At 54.3% G+C, this 25,950-nt stretch overlaps 1 protein-coding gene across 13 annotated transcripts in view; it reads right to left on the bottom strand.

Annotated features, from left to right (window-relative positions):
• CASZ1 (castor zinc finger 1) overlaps nt 1-25,950 on the bottom strand; it is a 211,133-nt gene that overhangs the window by 91,986 nt on the left and 93,197 nt on the right. For 7 of the 13 annotated variants that reach the window (XM_074925163.1, XM_074925161.1, XM_074925162.1 and 4 more), the window contains one exon: nt 21,327-21,412. In XM_074925163.1, coding sequence (XP_074781264.1) covers nt 21,327-21,330 — 4 coding nt within the window. In that variant the 5' untranslated portion in view covers nt 21,331-21,412. Of the gene's footprint in view, nt 1-5,547; nt 5,679-21,326; nt 21,413-25,950 lie in introns of those variants that run through there. The other 6 variants (XM_074925154.1, XM_074925166.1, XM_074925153.1 and 3 more) reach the window with 3 other exon arrangements.

A 25,950-nucleotide genomic window follows, 5' to 3' on the forward strand; every position in this document is an offset into this window, starting at 1 on the left:
AGGTGAATCATCATTTCACACCCCAAAACCAGGAATGGGTGGCAAAATGCTCTAGCGAGGCACCAGGGGATTGCCATAAAGTGCACCCAGTGACTCTCCTCTTCCCATCCTCTTTCCTTGTATTTCCTTCTCTCCACCCCTTGCTCTCTCTTGCCAACCTACACGGGTTGTTCAGCTTTTATTCTGAGCATGAAACTGCCTTAGGACTGGAAGCTTTAAGCAGTTTCCCAGCCTCCAGAAATTCTCTGGTTGTGTTTCTCCATGGCAGAGCAAACAATTGCTTCGGTACGTGGCCACCACACCTAACTCCCAAACACAATGAGAACAGAATTCTTTGGGAAATTTAAACAAGAACATATTTTACACAAGTGAAGTGCATGTTTTTGGTTCACTGTAACTATTTGTTCTCAAAAAGGGTTGACAAAACGTTTTATTTTCTGGAATCACCACATGAAGAAAGATAGGAAGTCTCTTGAGAAAGACGGGAGGAAGCTGGTGCCAGGTTAATGCACTGGGAAGAGAAGTTAACAGCAGGACTCAGTCACTGAGTGCCCCATGGATGGGTAACAAGGGGGTCTACAGTTTGGTGCAGGGAAGAGCTGCATCATCTCTGTCCAAAACACACTCTGCTCCACAGATGAAGCCTGTGCTTATGTGGAATGGCAGCCCAGCCCCGCACTTGCGATCGGTATTACTGTCTGCCTAACCAGCGAGCTCCTGTCAGGGACCAGGAGCCCACCAGCAGAAGCTGCACAGAAGAGAGGGGGAAGCCCCAGGGGAGTGATCCCAGCCCCTGGCCCTGCTGTGTCCCATCTGCCAGTCCGGAGACAATCCCCATCGGCAGCAGCTCTGTGCAGCCCCTTCAGTACTCACTTGTGGCCAGAGTCTGGGCTTCACCCACCCAGGGACTGATCTGTCACCCTGTCAGGTCCACCCTCCTCCAAGACCACGGCGACCCAGCCCAGCCCCTCCAGCAGCTAAGCACTGCGCACCCCCTCTACATCCTCAACCAGGCTGCAGTCACCCAGGGCAGCTCCCCAGCCCCGGCTGGTGTTTCAGCCAGTAAAATCACTGGTCAAGCTGGAACAGGGATTAGAAACTAGCAAGTTTTTCTTTTGCTACTGATGTCTGTCTTCATCTTCCCTGTGAGCCCCGGGAGAGGAAACAGGGAGCAACAAGGTCCTGGTCCAAAGGGCTCTCAATCCTCAAAATGAATTTTACCTGTCTCTGAAAGCTGCCTCCATCTCTCACCCCCCATTGCTTTCTCCCTAGGGAAATCAGTCTAAAAGGGGCTAATGGAACAATGTCCCTCTCTCTCCCCCCTCTCATTTTCTCTCTTTTTTTTTTTATTAGCATTTGTGGAATTTATTCCCAAACTCTCCTAATCTTTCGTACACAACCATTTGATTTGCATAACCCAGCCCCCTCTCATAAAAACTGGCTGCTAGTTTAATTAAAAAATGTAAATTTGCTGTCATCTCGGGGCCTGGTGAATTAGGACGACATCGGCATTTTTTATTGCTGAAGACGTCCAAATTGATCCAGTCCGCATTGAACCGGAGGGGAGGAGACAGTGCCGCGTGGGACTTTTGGCTGTAGGTTCTGCCCCTCCCCTGCTTCCAGCCAAGCCTCCTCTGCCCCCTCTTTGCTTTGCAAAGTGCAGCTGAGGACGAGGACGTTGGTTCTCCCAAACCCCAGCTGGATCGGCCAGCATGGCCTCTGCGATGTCAGCACTTCTGGGAGCTGAGCCCTGGGTGGCACCTGAGCTCTCCAAACCCTGGGAACGGCCGCGTCTTCAAACCCTGGGAGGGAGGGAAGGAGCCCAGATGGAGGTGGGAGAGGCAGCACAGGCAACGGTTGTCTTCACCTCCTACAGGACTTTTCATTACTTTTCAGATAATTTCAACCAACTTTTCAGAAAGAAACCTGAACTGTAGGCTACACAGCAGCCTAGGGGTATGATGTGATGTCAGAGGGAGAGTCAAAGTGGACACAAAGGCTCTCGCTGTAAGGGCAGCCAAGTGCTCTGGCAGCATGAGAAGTGGGACAGACAAGGCTGCGCCGGCAAAAGCCCTGAAATAAATTCCAAGCTCAGATAGTCTTTTCCGACAGTGGCAAGGAGGACTCAGAGTGGAAGCATAAATAGTCCAGGAAAACAGAAAGAGAAACTGATGATATGGAAGCTACATATTCTGATCCCTTCCAGCTGAGTTATCTGTATCGCTCACAGCCGGTTCTGGTACATGTTGTCTCTCCCCCTCTTTGGACCCTGTTTCACAGCAGAAGGCTGCAGCACCCGCACACGTGAGCAGACCCCACTCTGTCAGCAGCAGACCTCATCCAGAGGGAAGAGGACCCAGCAGACAGGGGAGCAGAAGTTCATTATCTCAGGGATCAAGTTTCTGGTCTTTCTGTGAGTTATCGCTCTATAATGCCAAACCAGTAGAAACACTCCTACGGACTTCAGCTGGCTTTGAAGCATGCTCTTCAAGTAATACCTGGGCCCAGCTTAATACCATAATGAGAAGGTTAATCCCTGCCTGGGTAAACCTTTCTCCCAAGAAAGAGTCTTCACTAGGTAGGCTTAAGCACTTGGATGCTTTCCACCCAACAAGCATCTCATAGCACTACTAGAAAGTGACCTGAACACCCAAACAAACTGCCTGTGAACCTTCCACAGACCATGAGCTCAGCACAGAAATGACACCAACCTTGACTGAGCCAATGTCTCTCCAAAAAATGTGTACTGTCAAAAAAAAAAAAAAGTTGGCACCAGCCCAGAGAAGATGTTCCTACCTACTGGGTGTTTCAAACAACAACAGTGATTTGAGAAAACAAACTCACAAAATGACCCTTTGAGTGGAAAATTAGGTGTTTCTCCACTCATTTACTATAGGTTTGCTTGGTCCTCATTCTGAGATCAGTTCCTGTAATCTCATACCAAGGATAATTAGGCTGGGGAACAGTTTCCCAAAGGAAGTGACAGGTGTCCAGTCACTCAAGATATTTACAACCAGAGTTGCAGAAAGTCACATGTAGGGAACATCTTGCCACAATCCTGGGCAGATGGACTCAGTCCATGAATTCTTTCCAGCCCTTAACACTATGAATGCTTCTGGCCCTAGAAGGTCCATGCAGGGACTGTCTGAGCTGAGAAAGCCCTCGGCAAGAGCAGACTGTCAGACCCCACATACTGAGTCCCTCTGGGAAAGAAACCCCTCCGGACTTGCCTCTGCCAGCTGGCAGCTCGTGTGAGCAGCCCTCGGGCACTGCCTCCGGGGAGCCACAGCCTGAGGGCTTGGAGAGAATTCAAGAGGCAGCGACTGAGGGAGATAAGCTGGCCCAAGTAGATAAGGGTTAGAGGTGGTGATTATGGGGCAGGTCTTTGCCCCGAGATCATGACAAGACGGGTTCACCCACACAGACCGTAATGCTGACTTAAACAGATCTCCCAGATCCTCATTTCCATGGCTTACTGCCTCCCGGGTTCCCACAGCACAGCACCGAACCCCAGGCGTGCCCTGGGCGCAGCGGCGGGAAGGCCGAGCGCCCACCACACTGCTGAGGAGAAGGAGGGTCCCTCTTGGGGGGCAGGAGGTGGGGGGAAGGTGTCGGCCTCGGGCAGCGGGGCCGGGCGGGGCGGCGCGGGGGCCCATTGGCCAGCGGGCGGCGCTCCGGCCGGCAGGGGGCGCTGCCCCCCCGGGCGGGCACGGCCCTGCCCAGCCGCCGGCAGATCCCATCTCCGCTGCCACAGCTCCTCCTGGAGATGGAGATCAGGGGGTAAATCACTGTTTATTACTCTTTAAAGCATTTGCCCTCCTGCAGTTTCACCACATCCTTAACTCCTGGGCTGCCCACGCAGCCTCCCAGCTCCTTGATCTAGAAGGGAGGGCAGGCACACGCCCACGGCTGGACCCGACCAGAGCCGGCGCGACGCGCTCGCGGGTGGAAGCCGTTCCCGAGCCGCTCGGGTCCTGATAGCGATGATAGAAATAAATAAATAAGTGAAATAAACGATGACAGAATTATCCCCTCAATCAAAATATCAGAGTACATAGTTCAGGCCCAGTCAATCATCAACCAGTTTATTGCCATCTTACTCCTTATTAAAAAAAAAACAACAAAAAACAAACCACCACCACACACATGTACACATACGCTCTGGCAGTAATTGCCCGGACCGTGGCGGATCGCCAACGCAGGCCTCTTTGGCCCATCGCTGCCATTTAGTTTTTAAACAGAAGAGAATGGTTTACACCATTTTGGAGAAGCAGGTATGGTTGTGTTAGCAGGTACAGGGCCAAAGTGGCAGGATCGGGTCGCAAAGAGGGAGGTAACATGGCCCAAGGGACTCCTACTGAACTGTGAACTCGCCCGCTTTGTGAAATCTAGGTGAGACCCTGCCCCAGACTGGCCAAGGGCTGGAAAACCCACCGGCACATTGAGCCCCCGAGAGCCCGCGGCTGCCATCACGCCCCTGCCTGAGGGAGCCCTGTCCACCACCACAACCCAGCCGAGCCCCTGCACCGGCCCAGCCCACCACCAGGCCAGACCCTGCTCTCTGTCCCAATACCTGATCAAAATCCAGTGGACGTGCCACATAAAGCTCCAACCAAAAACACACCCAGCCCCGCCACCGGGGCCTGTAATCCAAAACCAAAACATTGCCCCAGTCTGGCCACTGTTTCTCCTCCCTGCGAGATGTGAAGGGGTGGGGGAGGTCTCATATACCTCACATGGAAGGACAAAAACAAACCCATCCCAGATATGCCCAGGTTGGAAAAAAAAAATACTCATTAAATGTAATAAGCAGCCTCTTCATCCGACACTGCCTTGTCCCAAATAAATTAAATTCCTTTTCATTTAGACAGCACAGGAACCTGACAAGCAACCTTTACCAACGAGACGCCAGAGCTCAGAAGGGGAAAGAAATGAAAGAGAAAACAACCCACACAACTTACAACAAATACAAACGCAGAATCATTTCAAAACCCCCACAAACTTCCCCTCCGCATCCTCTCCCGGCCAGCCCGCGCCTCGCCCCGCCGCCCCGGCCCGGCCCGCGGGGGCCGCCGCGCTGCCGGGAAGGACGCGGCGGAGCGGAGCCCCCGGCTCACCTCGCCGCCCGCCTCCGCGGGGCCGGGGGAGAGCGGGGCCGGGGCGGCGGCAGGAGAGGAAGCCAACTTCCGTAAAACAAGTGAAAGAAAAGTGAAAGAGGCTGCGAGCCCCCGGCAGCACCTGGTGCCCCCCCGCGCCCCGCTCGGCCCGGGAGCCCCTTCGCGCCGCCCCGCACCCGCCTCGGCGACGGGAAAAGTTTCGGCGGCGGCGGCGGCCCCCGGGCACCGGGTCCCGGGGAAACTGCCCGCAGCGCCCGGCCCCGCGGCGGCGGCGGAGGGGACGAGACGCTCGGCGGGGCGGCCGGGGCAGGCAGCGCTCCGCACCGCTCCGCACCGCTCCGCGGGCACCGACAGCCGCACCGAGCGGGGGCTCGGCCGAGCGGCGGGCGGGGGGCTGGGGGCAGGAAAAGGACAATTGTGCTGTACTTACCATAGTCGGAGAGACGAAAGCCGAATTCACTTAAATAATCAACTTTCATAATACTTAATTAATACCTAATTGCAGCTGATTGCTCCCGAATAACAAGTTGTTTAAAGCACTGATGTCATTGCCGTGCCGGTCCTCCCCGAGTCACTTTGGCAGCGGGGCCGGGGGCGGGCACCGGCCGCCGCGGGGGGCGGGGCCTGGGCCCGGCGGACACGCCCCCGCGCCGGGCCCGCCGCCGCCGGGGGCAGGTGCGGGGCCGGGCCGGGCCGGGGTCACCTCGGGCGGGGGAGGCAGCGGGGGGAGCCCCGCGCTCGGGGCGCGCAGGGCCGCGGGCTGCCCGCCGGGCTCGGTCCGGCCGCGGTGCCCCGCTCCCACCGCCGCCGGGCTGGACCCACGCGTGGCCGCGGGAGCCCCGCAGCAGGCGGGGGAGGAGCCGCCGGCGCGGGGCAAACGGCGGAGGAGTCCTCGGGGGGCGCGGGCGAGCGGCGGGGGTGCCCCGGGGACCGGCAAGACCCGCAGCCCTGGGGCAAGGGCAGGGCGGGCTGCCCCGGGCACGGCCGGCCCACGCGGGTCTGCGCTCGGCCGCGGGGTCCCCGGCGCCGGTGGCGGGCGGGCAGCGCTGGGTGCCTGGGCCCGGGGGGGGCGGTGTCACAACCCCGTGGACGTTAAAGCATCTTGCCCAACGCCCCGCAGGAAGCCGGCCCTGCTCCGCCGCAGGAGCGCTTTGGCCCACAGGAGGGGTGGTTTTTCTTTTGCAGCGAATTTCCTCATTTTTTGTTGCTTTATTTTTCTAAGTAGCAAAGAATGCGAGGGAGGTTCTAAGAGGCGTGTTGGGTAAACACAGATATAAGCCTCTTTCTTTAAAACAAACGAGCAGATTATTTACCTGATTAAATAGGTATTTTGAGCAGGTTGTAGGCTGTTTTTGTGAAGACACCACGTTTGGCTCCATGGATTTTGGCAGAGCGGGGCTCCTCACCAGGGCTGGGGAGCAGTCCATGAACTCACCAGCTCTTAAATCCCTTTTATAAGCAGAACTTAATGTGCTTTTCAAAGGAGGCCAGCATCATTACCCCACTGCACAGATGGGGAAACTGAGGCACTAGCGAGGGAAGAGACTCACCAAAAGTGGACGGACAGGTTAGTCACAGGGCTGGAAGGAGCCCAGGTCTGTTTGACTCTGGCACACCAGGACATGCTGCACCCAGAGAGTGTCCAGAGCCCAGAGACCCAACACTACAAGTCATCATCTAACCCAGCTCTCAGCAGGAGCTGCAGCTGCACACGTGGAAGCGTACGGGCAGCGCAGCGGGCCAGAGGGCAGGGGAGAAGGAAGGGAAGAGGGGGAGCCGTTTCTGAAAACCACAAGTATGCTGGCTTCTCCCGGAAAAAAATCTAAACAAAGTCTAGTGAAACGCAGGCACCTGGGGACCCTCCGGGCCAGGAAGCAGGGTGGGGACAGCAGTGTCAGGCGGGAGGCGAGCGTGTCCTGCCCGCGGTGCTGCCCAGGCAGCAGAGCCCAGCCAAGCTGAGCCCCTGCGTGGGATTCACCTTCCCACCTGCTGCAGGCAAGCTGCTGCGTTAAGAGATGGGCAAAACACTATCAGCACCGCCCCCACTTCCCCTCCTGGTTTCTAACCATGCCACGGGCTCCCACCAGCATCATCACTCGGTGCTGCCTTTAAAATCCCATCTTTCTGCATTTCACTCGGCCCCAGCACGGACACCAGCCCAGCCAATATCGCCCCCCAGTCCTCATCAGAGCCCACCCTGGTCCTTACACCCGAGTCAGACGCCACAGCACCTGCCAGGGAATATCCTACCCCAGGAAATGATGGACAGCGCCAGAAACGTTTGTGCTGGTTCATCTCTGGCTTTGTGGTAGCTGTTTGGACCCAACGCTTTCCTCCAGGTGTGAGGTTGCTGATGGGTCCCATAAGTTCACTGCACCCCGTGTCACCCAGATTTCTCCATCTGCACTTCTCCTCAGTGTTTAAGCAGGAGGAGTTCTGCTCTCCATCGCTGCTCCCAGTGGCTCCAGCTGTACCTCTGGGCCCTTACGAGGGGGCACACACCGTAACACAGATGTGTCACTGCACATACACTGACACACAGACCCTCTAAACATACCTGTTCTTCTACATGCACCAAGCTGAGCACATTCACACATCAGTATACAAATGTTCCCCACCCCTCCCATCCCAGCATGCACACACAACATGCATATGCACTCCGACAAAGAAAATGATACTCTGTGCTTGCTCACAGTCAAATACACACATCTCCATACGCCATGACACACATGAACCCACACACACAACCTAAACACACCCGGAGGATCCCCTCCGCAGACTTCCCACTGTCCCTCCCACTCCTCCTTGCAGGAACAACTTGCCAAGGTGTTTTTTCAGGTGAAGTCCACGCCCTGCAGCTGACGCAACGGCAAGGCCTGATTTCCTATCTCAGCGATCTCCAGTCACAGGATCAGGTTTTATTTTATTTCCCCATACTCCCTCCTTTGCCTCTTACCCAAGAAAAGTTCGTTCTTTCCTCCCTCAGAGGCTGTGGAGCTTTCTGCTCCTCTGGGGACCCCTGTGCCCCCCCCCCCCCGTTAGAACAGCACCTCCCCTCCTTCCCCCACCTCTCCTGCAAAAACCTGCCTCTGACAGTGCCCTGGCACAAAGCAGCTCCCGGACCCCCCAGTCCCCAGGAGCACTCGAGGGAGGCAGCACCCCTCGTGCTGCTCTGAACTGTGCCACCGTGCCACGGCGAGAGCCACCCCATCCGCTCCAGCCGTGGCTGCCCTTTTGCGGCAGGTGAAGAGATCTCTCCTTGTCCCTTCCCACCCTCCCAGGGGCATTGGGAGCTCTCAGTAATTAATGTTTGCCAGGTGCTCAGAGATCCTCAGATGAAAAGTGCAATGGGAGGGGGAAGGATGATTAATTTATTATTATTATTACAGTTTAATGCTTTCCCCGCAGACAGTGTGCCAGGGCTGAGCAGGGGGTGAGTCACGCTGATATGTGGGACATCCCCCTTTTTGTGTCTCTTCTACCTTTGTTTTTTATGCTTAGCCCATTTTCTTGGCAGTTTCTCCCTCCTTAGCTGGAGCTGACCCCAGGGCCTGGGGCCGTGCTCTGGATTCATGTGGGCTCAGGGCGCTGGCTCTCAGATTGCAGGTTGGAGATCTGGCAGCGCTGTGCTCCTCCTCCTGCTCCTGCTTGGGGAGTCTATTAGGCAAATGCTCTTGCCCTATTTCTGTAATTTTGTTTGATTTCTGTTTCGTCAAGGGAGGTGCCCGGAGGCCTCGGGGCCTGGGCGGCAGGAGCAGACAATCCGTGCTTTCTTTCCCTTTCCTGCTCTTTCGCTCCTTCCTTCTCAATTCAGTTTCAATCCCATTATTGGCACATGGTGCCCAGAAAGCGTTGCCAAAGCGGCTGTGCCGAGTCTCAGTGTGCCGGGTGGGGCTCTGCTGGGATTGCTTCTGCCATTTACTATTCCTTGGCGTAACTCAAACAGTTTGACACCAGCTCCCCACCATGTGGTTGCTGCTCTTCTAGACACTCCACAGCTTCCAGCATCTGCTGGAAGCCAAATGCTGCTCATCTCTTGACCACTGCCCAGAGGGAATGACTGTAGCAGGCGCGGGCCATACGGCAGTGAACGTACACTGCGCGTCCTCGCAGTCCACAGGGGCCCAGAGGACTTAGGGGGAAGGAGTGGCAGGGGTTTGAATGCACTAACAATTAGTTACAATTTACTACAGCGATTAAAAGTGCAGCCTGGGGATTTCAGAGCAAGGAGGCAAGGGGATAGTCCTACCCAGGCATCGCATCCAAGAGGGAAGGTACCTGGCACCGAACAGCAGGCGCTCTGCCTGCAAAACCAGCAAATGCCACCCTGAGCCAGCCCAGAGCTGCCCCCATGAAGCCCTGAGCCCCAGCTCGGCACACCAGGCACTGGGATGGCTTCTGGAGGCACCAGGAAACCGCTGCCCAAGGGCAGGTCCCAGGCTGGGCAAGACCCATTCCTGCAGAGCACGGGGCAAGCACAAAACAAAAAGGTGATTTCTGTCTAGAGGAGCTGCAAGCCAGCTTGTGTTCCTGCACAGACATGCTTGGATGCAAACAAAAACGTGAGCACATGCCATGTGCACACACACACGTTCACACGTCAGTGTACAAACACGGGAGGTCCTGCATATGGCTGCTGCAGCTCACCAGTGTGATGCCACCTGGGCACCCAGGACAGCGCTGGACTGTCACGGATGTTTTAGCAGAGACTGTCCTGCTCTGGACGTATGTGGAAGGCCTGATGCCACGGAGATGACAAGTGGCTCCGAGTAGAGAAGAGCTGCTACCCTACTTACTCCCCAGAGTAATGACTCGCTCCCCCAGCAACTGTGTCCCGAAATGGGCTGGGTCACACCAGCAGACAGGGAAAGGGTTTTGACATACAGCACAGCAAGCAACAGAGGTGGGACAGGCAGAGAGACAGGCGGGATTTTACAGAACTCTGACATGTGTGAAGTAGGGATGGTCTCCATATAAATTCACAATGGATTTGAGCTGGCTTGGGCAGGAACAAGAGGCAGAAGGGAGGGAAGCAGAGGGAGCCTGGCACGTTATCTGCTCTGCTCTCCCTGCCCCATCACAGGCAGAGGTTGTGTCAGCCCTGCTTCCACGCAGGGTTCAGAGGGATGCTGGGGACTGTCCCCGATGGAGCAGGTGGGACGGACACTCCTTTGTTACAAGGGCCAGCAGAGGGGAAGACGATGGAGGAGGTAAGAAAAGGGCAGCAAGAGCAGAGAGGAGACCCTGGACTGCATACAGTGGGGACTGATGGCGACCCCTCCTCTGGGATGTGACAGCAGCACCCCCACCCCGCAACAGGGAGGGAAGGCAAAGCATCCCCTTGTGCATGAGGCACAGGGACAAGCGTGTGACGAGAGATGCCCATGATGCAGCACGCGTGCATCCACGTGGGCTGGCCCTGCTTGTGCAACGAGGCTGCCTGAGCATCCCTGGTGCTGACACAGGGGATATGCCAACACGCACGCAAGTGGTTCTGAGCAAGCCCGGGTACACGCCGGTGCCGTGTGCGCACACGCGCCGGCACAGCACGGCAGGGACATGTGTGCCCGTGCACGAGGATATGTGTGCAGTGAAGTGGCACACGGACATCACCGTGAAGAGGCATCAAGGACCCCGGAGGAAGCGTGGCCGCGGCCCCTCGGGAGCCCTGGCAGTGGGCCGGAGGGGGTGCGGGGAGCAGCGGCGGGCGGTAAGTGTGAGGCAGACGCAGCGATTGCATTACTGAAGGAGCCCGGGCTGGCAGTGCCGAGCTATCGTCCCTGTAATCCTGTTAGCCAGCAATCTCCATTCCGAAAGAGCTTCATTTCTTTGTGAATATTTGTAAACTAGATATCTAATGGAAAATTATAGGAAAATTATAGTGAAATTCATGACGAAGAAATCCGATTAGCCCTAATTCAATTATGCCATCTTAGCCCACACAGCACATTTCCCATTTTTTTCCCATAAATACCAATGCCAGGGGTCCGGGTAATCAAATAAAATTGAAAATCATCTTCCCATTAAATTCAATTAGCTGCAATTTCTAAAGCCTATCAGAGATTTTAATTACTAAATTATAAAATTCTCCAATGCTAAATTGAAACTAAAAAAATTGCACATCCTTGTATTTCAGAAGAAAAAAACCTAGCAGAAACCTTGAAAAATACCCTTCTCCTCCCATCAGCACCCACGTGAGCACGGGTCTGGGCAGTCTTCATCAGAGAAATTGTTGTGGAGGGACATGAACCAGGCCTAGGAAAGAAGGTGGCTACCTCTGAGGGAAAGAGCTTGGACATCAGCTGAGATTAAAACCTAAAAACTGGCCCTAATTACAACTCAGCTGGGTTGAAAGAGGGCAGGGGAGAGCCTAGCGATCTCAGCATCTTTGCTCCCTTTTCCCAGAGGAGCCCCTCAGTTCTAGCTGGTTCTCAGAGCCTCCGCGCTGCTCTGCCAGTGACTAGTGACAAGCCACCAGGCTCCTCTAGCCTCCAGTGTAACAGCCGAGACTCTCGAGGAGCTGAAACGAGTTTTGCCTGCAAATGGGCTCCGTGAGGCAGTCCCTCGAGTCTCTGTGTGCCAAACCCAGGGCAGGAGAGATGGTGATGCCCAGAGGGAAGCAGGAGGGCAGATGCTAGCTTTGTGCTTCTGATAAAGCTTCTTGAATAATAGCCATGCAAGCCCGGTCCTGACACTGAATTAAGGGAAGCTGGAGCCCTCAGCAAACTGATTTAGCTTGAAGCACTACTTCAGTGAACACGTGGGATGTTTCAGAGGAGGGGGACGTGATCACCCTTCCCTGATAGCACAGGGAACTCTCTAAGTTCACAGAGGCACCAGGCAGGCAAGCCCATCCCTGCACTGTTCTTTATTCAACAACCAAACCAAGCAGGCAAATGGGGAACCAACAAAGCCTGTGCCTACAGATGCTCTCTTCCAGCCCTGCTTCTCCGGGGACCAACATGGCACAGCAACGTGTCGAGGGGCAATTAACTGTGTGAACAAACAGCGGGAGGAGAAGTGCAGCTCAGCTCTCCAGTTACAGTACCTGACCCTCTACGAGGCAGCGAGCGAGGATTTTCCGACACCGCTTTTATGTCAGAGAGCACTTTTGCGTGGTACCCTAAAGGGTTTATTCATGCGCTAACATAAACGAAGCCAGTTTCTAACGCATTTCACAGCTTTAACTAGGTGCTCAGGCTGCCCCGAACCAGGCCGATACTCGGTTTAATTTACTGGGCGCCCGAAAGTTGCCAGCAGGGAGTTGCCCGCAAACAGAACAACAACAAAAAAGTTAATGATCTGGGCTTTTTCTTTAATAAATAGGCAAACTGGCTGAGCCGGATTGTTGGCTGGGATTCGTCTCCCCTTTATCACCCTGGAGCTTCTGTGACACATTCTCCAAATCATCAGCATTTTGCAATTTGAGGTCGTTACCAAATACTATTTTTTTGCCAAGGAAGGGAGAAAAATAAATTAATAATTAAGAAGCCCAAGCAGGGAGAGGCTGTGGGTTGGATGGTGCTGCCACCTCCGCGGGGATTGCTCAGGCACCTGGCAGCCCGCCCAGCGCGCACCTCGGTCGCCGGCTCACCCTGGAATGTGGTGCTGGCACCCAAGTGCTACTTGATTTTACTACGAATTAATCAAAGTCTCTTCTGCAAATGTCTAACACTAAATCACCACTGGCTGAGCTTCAAATGCAATTCCCCTCTTTCAGGGATCCGGCACAAGGAGATTACCAGCTCCAGGTGAAAAGCTGAAGGGGGTTTCCTCTCTGCACATCTCCTGGTACTCCAAGGCATCAGCCTCTCCCAGCTGGAAGGAGAATAGATTTCCTGCAACTCTTCTCCCGCTCACAGCAGGTAACCGCACAGACGTTCAAGATACGCTGGGATAAATCTGTCTGTGCTGCCTGACTAGAGTGTACTTACACCAGAGAGGAATTTGACTTGACTGCGAGCTGCTGCAGACAGCAGAGGACCGTATCTGTAGCATGCATGTGCCTGCACCCCTATGTTCACACAGCTGTGGATGCATCTACACGCACAAGGGCACGCCAAGATGTGAACCTGCGAGATCCTGCGTGGGGACACACACATATGTGCACAGCCTCGTGCCACCCGTGAGTACAGGGCTGTGCAGTCAGGCGTGGCATGGCTGTCCACAGCCAGAGGTACACAGACTTTCTCTGCGGGCGTTCTTGCCCTGTCAATGTCTGCATGCCTCATTTGTCACCGAACTTGCAATACCGAGCACCCTCCTCGTCCCGGCCGGCCCCCCAGAAGGCGGTGTGCTGCGCCTGACGCTCGGGATGGCCACGGCACACGTCCCCACTCCGCTTCAGAGACACAGCACTGCCCTGAGCCATGGGCGAGTTGTATTCCCCTCTCCACACTTTGCCTGTCTCAGAGCCCTCTCGTATTTTCAGTGCTCACTAGACCGTGAATTCACCTTCATACCAGTTACAGGGTTATTTAGCTTCTCCTGACGCCAATAACCGCCAAACTTTCACTGGCAGCTCAGCTTTCTCCCGGGAGACATGAAACGCTCCTCTCTCACCTGCCCACGGTGCGCCCCCCCCCCACGCACACCCCCCGGGAGCATGTGGGACAGATCCCCATGCAGGACACAGTGCCTAGGGACATTGCTCACCCGCCAGCCACAGCCTCTTAAACCCACCCACATCTACACAGTGAGAAAGAGCAATAGAGCAGAAGAGTTAAAAACTGGATAGAGAGAGTGAAATAGGGAGAGACAGAAAGAGGAAAAGGGTGATAAAGAAAAAATGGTACAAACAGAGGAGGAAAAAAACCCCAAGGCAACAGAGAAAGGGGCAGGGAGGTAGGCAGGAAGAGCGCAGGGACATACTGTGGCTTTTTTGCCCCTGTACACCCCACAAAACAACACCCTCCAGCACTTGACTATAACATATTCTACAGCTTCCCCTGAAATCTCAGGGATCAACTAGACAGCCCCTGTGCAGCAGCTGGAGTAGCTGTGTGTGGGCTGGGACGCTGCTGAGGAGTAATGGGGATGATCTGCCTGGATGGAAAACATGGGGGTCCCCACCGGGGTCCCCAAAGGCTGTGAAGAGTGCAGAAAACCCCAAATGAGAGGGTGAAACCTCCGTGCCAGGCCATGCACAAGGAAGGTCAGCAGCCTGTCCCTCTTACTGATCCTCTGTCACAAGGAAACCCTCTCTGCTCTCCTTTGCTGGCCTAGAGCCACCTCTGCCACTCACTCTCCCACTGGCTCGGAGCCATCTTTGCCTGTTCCCCCTGCTGCAGGCCTGTAAGGCACCTTTTTGCCAGCTTTCCCCTCCACTGCCACAGCACCCCTCTCAGCACGATGTCTTTGGCCCAAGGCCTTGCTGCTCACCCCAGCCACGTGGGCTTGCTCCCTCGTCTCCTGGGCTTCCCCATTCTGACTGAACATTTCCCAGCTGAAGCAAGTGCTGCAGCGACATTTCACTCTGAAATCAAGCATGTGCTGACAGCAAGTGGCATCCCCAGGAGCTCCTTCCTGGCCCCCAGGGCTATGCACGGCCAGACACAGCTGATGGGGTGCACAAGCCACTGCACTACTTGTGGTGCCTCTTCCCACCCGCGTCCCCCCCGGGGCTCTGGCCCAAGCCGTGCCTGCAGCAACGCAGCCCTCCCACCCGTCCCACCGTCCCCACAGCCCCTCGGAGCAGCTTGGCCTGCTATCCCAGGGGACAATCCCCTGTCCGTTGGCACAGGGATTTCAGCTCTTTGCTGCTGTAGCAGAGAGCTCAAAGTGAGCACTGCGCTATCTCACCGCAGCTGTGGTTCTGGGATAAAACTCAAACATGACTGCACTGAGCGTGCAACGATACGTTCCCACAAGCACGGGGTTTGCACAGGCACACGTCTGCACACGTTAGATGGAATAGCACGGATCTGAGACGGAAGTTGGGGGGACAGAGCTGCTCTGGTCCCCAAGACAGTTGTAGCGGTCCTTACCTAACACCACAGACTGCAATACAGGAGCTGCAAGAGCCCAATGGGGCAAGAACAGGAAGAACTGAAGCAGTAGCTCTGGCACGAGCCCATCACAGCCGAACACTTTCCCCTGTCCTCAAGCTTCCTTGGGACAGTTCCTACCGCTGGAGTTTCTGCTGGATATCCGTGACCACCCTGCAAAGGTAGATCTGGGGAAACACGGCAGAGACACCCCCATCGCCTCACCTGCCCCGGGAGCACACCCCAGCCTCCTGCTTCCCCCATATCGCCGTTAAAAAAAAAAGCTCTGTGCAAACAATAGATCAATAGAGCCCCCGCCTCTTCGGAAGGAAAACAAACACCCGGATCACCGCAAATTAGAGAATGTTTCGCTTCACTTCATCCAAACAGGCTGACAATTTTTTTGGGTTGTTGCCACGGTGACAGAATAACACAGCGTTCAGCCTGTTGCAGAACAATCAATTAAGTTAATGCCTCGGAGTGCCTGTTTACTCTTCCATTTAGGAGGTGCTGCTCTTGCTCACTCTCTTTCTCTCTTGCTTGTTTTAAATTTCTCATCCTTTGCTTCCTTCTCCTATTTCTTTTCTATTTAACCTAAAATAAAGTCCCTTCCCTCAACTACCTCCTGGCTTGTAAGGAGCCTCCCACTTTTTGGAATGATCACCTGGAATAATCTTCTCTGTCTCCTGTCATTTCTCCTTTCTTCCCAGAAAAACAAGGAGTGGGGATATACCTTTATCTTTCACGATACAGTCCTTGTCCCCTCCTCCTGGTGTGCCCAGGAACTTTCAAAGTTTCTAAACATCCCCAGGGCAGAGTAACTCTGCTTTTAACAAGATGATGTAACTCTTGAGCTAAAGACCTATGAAGTGATCAGAAACCCTTCCACTATTGCTATTTTTCACTCTGTGAGCCATAACCATAAATGAAGACTCATCCTAAATGCTGTTTAAAAAGAACTATAAAAGGGCCTCACAAGGGTCTAGGCCTTATCCTACAGTCCACATTGAAGGAAACTTCTAAATATGTGCTTAAATGACTTTGGCTTAAGCAAAACTCACCCTGGTGCTCAAAGTGTTTTGCTAAACTGAAGCCTATGTTAGGATACTTTAACAGGGGCACCATCACCAGAAGATTGTGGCAGATCCATCACTGCAGTTCTTTAAAATAAATAAATGCCAAAGCATCTCTCAGCTCTGGCCCTGACCACCAGCAGCATGCCAGGCCTTTAACAGACTCACATGCTCTTCCCACTGATCTTGTGGGTTTATTTCCTGCCTCACAAGTCAGCGTGAGCAGTGACACTTGCCTGTGTAGCTTCACTGCCTGTCTGCAGCTACTTTCCTATCCTTGCCCAGTGAACAGAGATAACAGCTCTGGGTCACCCCACAGCCCTCCTGCAGATGCTGCAGCACATTACAGGGTATCAAAATCACAGCTCCACCATCATGAGGGAAATAAGGTACCAGAGAGTGAAAGGATTTATCCAAGGCCAAGCCTGGGATATAATTCAGGGCTTTTGTCTCCTGGTCTCTCTGCACCCCGGTGCTGTCTTCCTCATGAGCACAATACTCCTATGCTTTTATCGTTGAAACCCCAGGAAAAGCATCCACCTCTCTCACATCCTCATACAGTGAAATTAAAGGAAAAGGCAAGAACGATGTGAAAACGCGCAACTGTGATACTGTCTTCTCATCCTACCACTAGCAACAAGTGCTTAAATGTATAGTGTTCATTAATTTAGTATTGAACAGATGGAACAAAACTGTAGGCAAAGCAGACAGGGAAGAGGGGGCTCAGACACAAGTTAAAATTACAGGAATAGGGTCAAATACGACATCTCCCCCCTGCTTCCCGAGCTGGATCTTTTTCAAAGGCCTGTTCTCACAAGCTAACACTGCCACCCTGCTCAGTGGGAGCAGGGTCTGCGCAGGCTGCCAGACAGCCGTGCCGGGCAGGCCCCACCAGCGCGCTCCCTCTCCCCCTCCCCAAGAAGAAGTTGTCAGCAGAACCTGTTGGAGCAGGGGCTCGTTGACTGCTCCCTGTCCATTACAGCCCAGATTATAAGCATATTGCACAGTGCTCTCTGCACGGTGCTGGGGAAATCCAATACGCTGAAAGGTTAATGCAATCAATTAAGGTGACAAGGAAGTAGAGTAAAGCCTTCTGAGTAGATGAAAGGGAAAGAGAGATGGAGACACAGAAAAGCAAAGAGAAGCAGGGGGGGAAGGAGCAAAGAAAGACGAGTGGGAGGAGGAGGAGGAAGATGGTGTACAGGGCTTATGTTGTGAACCGCAGGGCGGTGGTGTGGCCAAGGGCATTATCTGGCCCCAGCACAGAGTGGTGTGATCCACAGGGGCAAGGCAGGCCATGGATCCCAAGGGCAGCAGGTGGGCCAGGACTTCCCCTTCTTGGCTTCTCCTGCCCTCTCCCATGGAGCGCGGAGCCCTGCTCAAACTGCAGCTGCCCAGGATGTCCTGCCAGTCTGCTCCCTAATACCATTCAGGGGGCCAGGCAAAACTCTCTCTGTGCCTTTGCTGCGCAGCTACCCCCAAGGGGTGGAAGAAACTGCTTGGGTTCAGAGTTGTCATGAAAGGCAACGGATCTCAGCAAGCCATGCGGAAGCATAAGAGGAGGAGAAAGAGGGAACAGGAAGGACAGAGAGAACTTCTTCTGGCTGTTCATACGCTCTGCGCACACAGAAAGGTGAGGGTGAACATGTGGCTTCTCTCCGTACACCTCCTAGGTAGACACTGGTTGTCACCACCGACCACTTGCCTGCACAAATCCCCTGAGGTCATGAAGAATTTTTCTTTTGGTCTGGCTGTGTGGGGGCTCAGCCCTGCCAGTCTTGGGAGCACCTGTAAAAGAGGTGAGATCTCTTCCCTCTTCCAGTCTCCTTCCACGTGTGCCAGCCTGGGCTGTCCCGCAAGGCCAGAGGACAGATGCTGGCCAAACCCCAGCAGCAGCAAGTTCACTTCTGCCTACAGTTTCATGAGGATGCAGTAGCATTCAGCCTGCCAGCACAGCATGGAGACCCCACTGTCATAACGTGCATCCTACTGCTCTGTCCTGCAGGGCACAGGCCTTTCCCAGGGGCATTCAGCTCAGGGAAGAGCCCTGTCCTTCCCCTCTGCCCCCCCTGAGCCACTGCAGGCTGGCTGAGCTCCTGCTCTCTGACCCCCCAAGCAGCGCAGTACTTCATTAACCTGGGCTGACAGGTCAGTGAGTGCAGCCCCTTCCTACCACAGCTCCTGCTCGTGCACAGCTCGGCCTAGGAGAACGTGACACCAGCTCATTAGGACAAATTATTACTCTATAACCCCTGCCGCAATGTCCCTTAATATGCCTATTTAGCAAGAGACAAGTCCTGGTGGGCTTCTCGGCATTAAAACAACCTCACAAATCACCAGAGGCACAAGCACTGTGATCTCTGCTTCCGGGGGCGGAGGACAGGGCGGCTAAACCCTGGGTGGGTGCTGGGGGGGTGCAGAGTCCTGGGCTGTTCTGCTGCAGACAAAACAAAACTCTTGGTGTTGCTGGGGGGGAGGTTTTGCAGGCAAGGAGTTGCTGTCTGACTGTGGCTCACTGTGCAGCCAAACATGCACCCAAGTTTCAGTACGAGGTAATGCTCCCTGGTTGAAATCCACTGCAAAAGTATTCTAGGATGTCCACTCAAACTGCTGGGCCTGCTTCACTCTGCCTAATCCCTGCCTAACTCTGCCCTCCAGCACTACCATCAGTGTCATGTTCCACGTGAGACCTGCAAGATTCAAATGCTTCCTGTGTTTCGTTGTGATACATGTGAAGTCAGTGCCTGGCTTCACAAATTTGTCCACAACACTAATTCTACTTGCTAGCTCCTTGCAGGTTAACCAGCAAAGCCAGAGTGCAAGTTTGGAAGCTGATGCTGCTGGCAGGCACCGTGTGCTGCCTCCTCATGTAAGGCTATGCTGAACTCTGGGGGAGTAAACCCACTGCACATGAAGGCAGTTGGCTTGGACCTTGTGGGGAGAACAGGACTGCAGGCTGTCTGGGGCTACAGAGATTACAGAACCTCCACAATTTAGGGCACAGTGAGTGAGATATCACAGGGGAAGACAGAAAACGCAGGCAAATGTCAGAGGAGGGCTGCTACTGAACAGGAACGGGGAGCATGAGGAAATCAACCTCCAGCCTGACCTGTAGGAGAGGGAAAAGGGAGAAAGAAAACAGTGATTCATGTAACAGAGCACCAAAGAGGGGAGAGAAAGAGAGAAGGGGCAGCAGTGCCATACCAGGCAGGAGACAGTGAGGAAGAAAAGTATCAGAAAGAAAGAGAAAAAAGTGTGAAAAGAGTGTGATGCTGGGCACAGAGGAGGGCAGATTGAGAGCAAACAGACAGAGAAATGAGGGACCTGAGAGAAAGAGAGAGAGGGAGGGCAGGAGGAAAAGAAGGAGAAAAGAGCAAGAATAGCCACGCAGCGAGGAGCACGCGGGCGAGGCAGAGCGCTGTAACCAGGGTTGTGAAGCATGAAAAGGGAAGAATCTGCCTGTTCCTTTCAGCACTCGGAGCATGGCGCTCGGTGGTGACCTACACTGTGCCCGGCTGTGATCACGTTTTCAGGGCCACTGCCTGCCGATCCCAAACAATGATGGGGAGCCTTTGAAGTCAGAGAAAGAAGCCGCAATGTGAACTGGGGACTTTTTTTTTTTTTACTTCTTTTTTTCCCCCCCATTTTTTTAAGGGCGGGGGAAAGAGGGAGGAAAAGGAAGAGCTGAAGTGGTGGGGGGAAGGTTGGGGGAGAGGTTGCAAGGACAAAACAGAGAGTTGCTCTCAGCGGGGTGCCCCGAAACGAGAGAGACAAAAAAGAAAACAAACAGTTTATGAGTAGGGCACATGCTGCCTGTGTCTGCATGCCCCGCGCTGCCGGCCCCCCGTGCTCCCAGGGAGGCTTCTGTTCCCCAGCAATGATGGATGGACGCATAGGGCCATTCAGGCCTGCCATGTTACAGCAGCGGTATTTACATAACACTGGCCTTCCACCGGTCACCTCTGACACTGCCCAGCCCAGCTTGGGGCCCCCTCCCGCCCCAACCAGCCCGGCCCCCCCTGATACCGGTCGGACGCAGCCTATGAGCTCCCTGACGCTGGGACTCGGGGGTCCCCACTGCTGCAGGGATGCTCTGAGCACAGACACACCGCAGCGAGCGCTCCCGGCACCTCTGAGGTGATCTCTCACAGGGCTGAGCGCTGCTCACCCTCCCCACCACCACTGCCCCTCCTGCCCTGGGCTGGGCTCAGACCTGCCTTGGCGCCTGGGGAGGGAGAGGAGCAATGGGAGAGGCGAGACTTGGCGGTGCTGCAGAGGGTCCAGCGCAGAGACGCGGGGAAGAGAGTGGGAACTCTTCCGCTGACACACAAGGGAGCCCTGTGGTTCCCCTGGGGCCATGAAGAAGAGACAAGGACAGTGGGAATTGCCTTGGTGTGGCAGGGACTTCTCAGTGGCCACCACCTGAGGTGGCACAGGGACTCTCTTACCCAGCTCATTTTAAGAGGCTTTTAAGAGAGGCAATCACCTTTCATTTCCCTGGGCTCTAGACCTTTTACTTTTATCAGGCACGGACTAAGTGGTCATCCAGCTCTAGGAGACTGCAAAGTTGGGGGTTTTTTTGCAGTAACACAGACCATGAGGTAAAGGGAAAACCCAGGAAAGTCAGGATTCTGCTGGAGACACAGAGCTGCTTCCATCCTGCCAGCACGGTGCTGCAGTCTGAACAGATAAAAATGTGCCAGAGGAGGAGGAGAGCATGCACATCACCATCTTAAATTATGTGAACTGAGCTCAGCAAAACCTCACAGTAGATGGAGACTGCATCCTATTCAGTGAAAGGACCTTATCCATCTCCCATCAGCCCACTCGGACAAAGATAAAGTGGCACCCTCCTCACCGAAGCCCTTACACACTTTTTTATCTGTAAAGATAGAGGCAGCAGAGAAGATATTGAGGAAAACCCACAGTGACAAAACCAGGTGCCCAGAACAACTGGTGTACAAAGACAAAGACGAGATTAGGACACATATAGGCCATGTCTGCATTAGACCTTCTGTTTTCATCTCTCTTTATAACTAACAACGGTCCAACCCCAGAAGTTCTAGTGCAGACACAGCCACAGCGAGCAGGCCATAAAGTGTGAGAGACACGCAGAGGAAAAGAGAACCCAGGAGGGCGTAGTGACATACCCATTGCAGTCTGAAGTCTCTCCTACCTTTCGGAGATTTCAAGGCCTGGTTTCTTGCCTCGTTTTTAGCTCTAAGTTCACTTCATCCTGGGGAGGGAAGAGAAAGAATCCAGTTAATACAAAGGGCACACCTGACCAAGAACCAAGGCACAGACACTCACAAAAGCTGGGTGAGAACCCAGCTGCAAGCGGGGCCAGCTTGGGGCGTTCAGACTTCGCAGGAGAACAAAGTGCTTTCCTGCTCCTGGCTGCACCATGCAGTGCCATGCACACCACGAGACACGCAGCACTCCCACACTCCACTGTGCATGAGACTCCTAACAAGGGCTGGGAATAATTTAGCATAGAGAGAGCAGCTATTACCGGCCTGAATCCTGCTTCCCAGGTACCACAGACAGACCTCATGTTGGTCTGCACCATACTTTGCCCACACATCCAAGGGTGCCTTCTGCTCCAAGCCAAATTTTTCCCTTTCCAATTTCCCCTGCTGACCCCTGTTTCCCAGAGGTGCACCAGCGTGCTAATGTTGAGGTGTCTCTTGCACACCCCTGGGGCACAAGTTGATGAGGTGCAGGACTGGGTCCCAAGGCACTGAACCCCTCATCCACTTATCTGTGCGTCTTCCTTCCTGGAGAAGGCAGAGAACGAGGAGGAAAGAGAAAAGGGACAGGGGAAAAAAAGTCACAGCAAAACACATGAAAAGTAAATTGAATTATTTAAAACCATATGTTCCAAAAATGTGACAGAGCATAAAAGCCGTGCCGTGAGACTTCCGGAGGGGGTTATCCTGCAGAAGCAGGGTGGGAGGAGAGCTCGTGGGAGGGGGAGGACTGCTCCACAGCCAGCCAGGGACTTCCCTCTCCCAGAGCCGGAAGGCAGCAGGGAGCACAGGGTGGCTTCATGCACAACGGCAAGGGTGTTTGGCCCATTCCTGCAGTCTCTGTTTTGCAACCCTGCCAAAACAGCTATCACAGCTGCCCGAGACATGGCAGTGAAATGACAAACGGGCCCGAGGTCACGCACAGCGAGTCCATGGTTGAATCCGAGAGCCCCAGCCGCCCGCGCCAAGCACCGGCTCACAGCATGCCTCCCTCTCCAGGGTGCAGCGGTGGGTGCCACGACTCGGCCCTTGTAGGGACCCTGCTTTAGCCCATTGGAGTGCAAAAGTGAGATGGATTTGGCTCTGGGGACTCTGAGCTGCCGCTGTGGCTCGCCCCTGTGTTTTGGGGCCCTGGTGCTCTGTGCGTGCGGGCGGCCTCCTCCCGTCACTCACACTCCGCCACTGCCTGCACGCTGCGCCAAAGATAGATGCCTGGTGTTGGCTGGGACCCAGAGTGGGAAGGAGCTGGTGAGATATCCCAGATGGATGGATGGACATGGAGCACAGGGAGCCCCTCGGGTGAGGAAGATGCATAACCAGCCTGGCTCCTTCCCTTTCCACTCAAATCCTGGTGCTACCAAGGCTGTGGGCACGGCTGGAGTAACAGCTCCCGCACTTGACGTCCTTCTCCCACCCTGGCACCCTCCATTCTTCTGGCTCTCTCATCTCTTCTCCCACCTTTTCCTTCCCTTTGTTCTCCCTTTCTTCCTTGCTCTTTCCATCATTTCTCTGCCATTCTGTCATGCTCTTTTTTCCCTCTCTCCCCTTTTGTTCTCTCCCCCTTTCCTGAGCTCTCTGCCTGTAACTCTCTCTGCCTGCCTGGCTTCACTCCCTCGCCCCTGTGCACGGTCAATTCTTGGGTTTGAGTTTTTAATTGTTTTTTTTTTTTTAACTCCCCTTCTTTCGGCCGCAGCTTATCAATGATGCAAGAGGAATAACGCCAATTTACTTAGAATGTGTAATCCCCAAATCAGATTGGGGGATTGTATGAGGCAATATGACCTTGCATATGTCTCCATTAAAGCCAGCCAGGCCTCCTCTTGTATTCTGTGTTCCCAGTACATATTTAGACAGATAACGCTAATTGTACTTGACATGTCCTCTTAAGGATGGACTCTTCCCTCCCCCAGCTCTGCCTGCTTCCCTGCCTGACAATGCGCCAGAGCAGAGCCCGCTCGCTTGCAGCGTGGCACGGCACGGCACCTGCAGGGCTGCCTGGCCGGGTGGGCGTTCGCCACAGCCCGCATGCCTGGCTCCGCTCGGGAGCGCCGGCCGGCCTCCCCGGAGCTGCACGCCTCCGTGCGGGAAGCAGGGCTGGCCAGCACGGGCAGGACACGGAGCAGGGGCAGCGTTGCTGGGATGTAGTTAATCTGAGATTACACACTGTTACTGTGACAAGCTTGGATTCTTCAGAAAAACGAGCGGTGTGTTGCCGTCTCTGAAGCCAGGGGTGCCACCTCACCCTGCCCCTCTTCCTGCTTATCCCACTGCCACCCTCCCTCCTCCTCCCCTCCACCTCATCCCTGCCTCCTTGCCCTCTTCCATGGGGCCTCCCCATTCACTTGCTCCAGCCCCCTCCTCTGCTTCAGGAAGCCAAGGGCTGACTCCTTCTCCCGAGTCAGGGGGAGATGAACTTTTTGGGTACAGGCCCCAACCACAACACAACACCCCTCACCAGAAAGCACAAAGCTCCAAAGCATCCAGACAAAGAGAGGAGACTTGCTCGCCATGACCATTTTCAGAGCCTCCCTCCTTTCCAAGGAAGAGCTTCCACCCCGCACCTCTCAGCTCCCATATCCAGGCATAAAGAAATTCAGATAAATATTTATATCTGGCTACTGGCCCATGGATCCCAGCTCCAGCTTTTAGGGAACATCTTGCAGAAATCATAGAATCACAGAATAGTTTGGGTTGGAAGGGACCTTTAAAGGTCATTTACTCCAACCCCCCTGCAATGAGCAGGGGCATCTTCAACTAGATCAGGTTGCTCAGAGCCCCATCCAGCCTGACCTTGAATGTTTCCAGGGATGGGGCATCTACCACCTCTCTGGACAACCTGTCCCAGTGTTTCACCACCCTCATTATAAAACATTTCTTCCTTATATCTAGTCTAAATCTACCCTCTTTTAGTTTAAAACCATTACCCCTTGTCCTATTGCAACAGGGCCTGCTAAAAGTTTGTCCCCATCTTTCCTGTAAGCCCCCCCTGAAGTCCTGAAGGGCTGCCTCTTCCCTGTCCTGCCCATACATCGCTGCTCCAGAGCAGACAAGCAGGACACGGGAGGAGGAGGGGAGCTTATTCCAAGGAAACCAATGGATCCAAACTCTTCACCAAAGTGGACTCAGATTTTTTTTTTCCCCTTGACACAACATCCTAATTCGACTTTTTCAGTATCTTTCCTTCAACAACCTTTTTTCCTTCCTCCCCTTCCTACCCGGCAACTGCGCATTTATTAATTCATGAGGCACTAATTAGTTCTTTGTTTAATTTTGTGTTAAACAGACTGACCGGAATGATAACGACTTGCAGCGTTGCATTACGGTCCCCAACCGCCCCTGTTTTCTGACAACAAGGGAGCGCAGTGAGACTGGCGTGATGAACCCCAATTCCCACTCCAGTTGCACTTCATTAAGTCAAAATGTGACAAGAAGCTTAGAGAGCAACTTTCAGATCGGATCGCACATAACAATTGGGCAGGAAACTTTCCGAGGGGGAAGCGGGAGAGGCACTCGCAGCGAAGGCTGGCACCGCACACAATTCCCCGGCGTGCCTGCCTTAAAGGAGCCAGCTCGGGCTGCCGGCCGAGGCAGGACTGAGGGCACGTGCTGGCAGAGAGGTGTGCCAAGGGAGGAAGAGGAGAGGAAGGGCAGCAAGCCAAGCCAAATGCACAGCAGGACAGGGCAGGAGGCATCGCTGCTTTCCTCTCCCCTTGGTTTCATTTGCCATCATGAGTTGTGTTGGCAGCCTGTGGGATGTGCAGCCACAGACCCCAGGTGGGATAATCCCTCAGTGAGTCACGCTGGGAACTCTGAGGGTGTCTTTAGGCACCTTCAGCTCCATGCCTCAGTTTCCCTCCCAAGCTCTATGGAGAAACAGCCAGTGATCCTCACCTGCTATTCAACTGTCAAGAACCACACAATTATAATGGAGTCCCCTAAATTGCAAAGGCAGAGGTCGAATATTGGCACCCACACCGCTAAAATGAGAAGTGAAGGGACAACTCTGACACCAGGGAGAGGGAAGGCTACTCTCACGGGAAGGAGAGAAGTTTGTACAGTGCCTGACGCTCCAATGACACTACCTATTTTTAAAGCTGTCCCCATCAGTCTAGTACCAGCAATGAAATTGGTAAGCTGCAAAGCGAGTGCCCCGCACCCAGAGCTCAGCCCTGCAGGTGGGCATAAAGCCACCACAGCACAGCCAGTCCTCGAGCTCTCTGATGAGAGCTGCAAGTGCCTCACTATCAGGAGCTATGGCCACACAGTCACACGTCTGGCCTGGCCCAAGCCTCATCTGGCAGAAAAAGTCTGAGCATGACTTATTCCTTGGCACTGGCCAACATGGGACTGGCAAACAGACGACGCAGCCTGGGTCACAACCAGGCTCAGCTGGACCTGTCCCAGTCTTGCTGGCACACGAGGCTATACGGTGTATGGCCAAACCTTGAGCCCCTTCTGGCTCACTGAAGTACAGTGAAATGTAAACAGCCTACAAGGAAGTGAAAAGGGTCTTAAAACACCTCCT

This window comes from Athene noctua, chromosome 22, assembly GCF_965140245.1.
Source record: "Athene noctua chromosome 22, bAthNoc1.hap1.1, whole genome shotgun sequence".
Classification (NCBI taxonomy): Eukaryota; Metazoa; Chordata; class Aves; order Strigiformes; family Strigidae; genus Athene; species Athene noctua.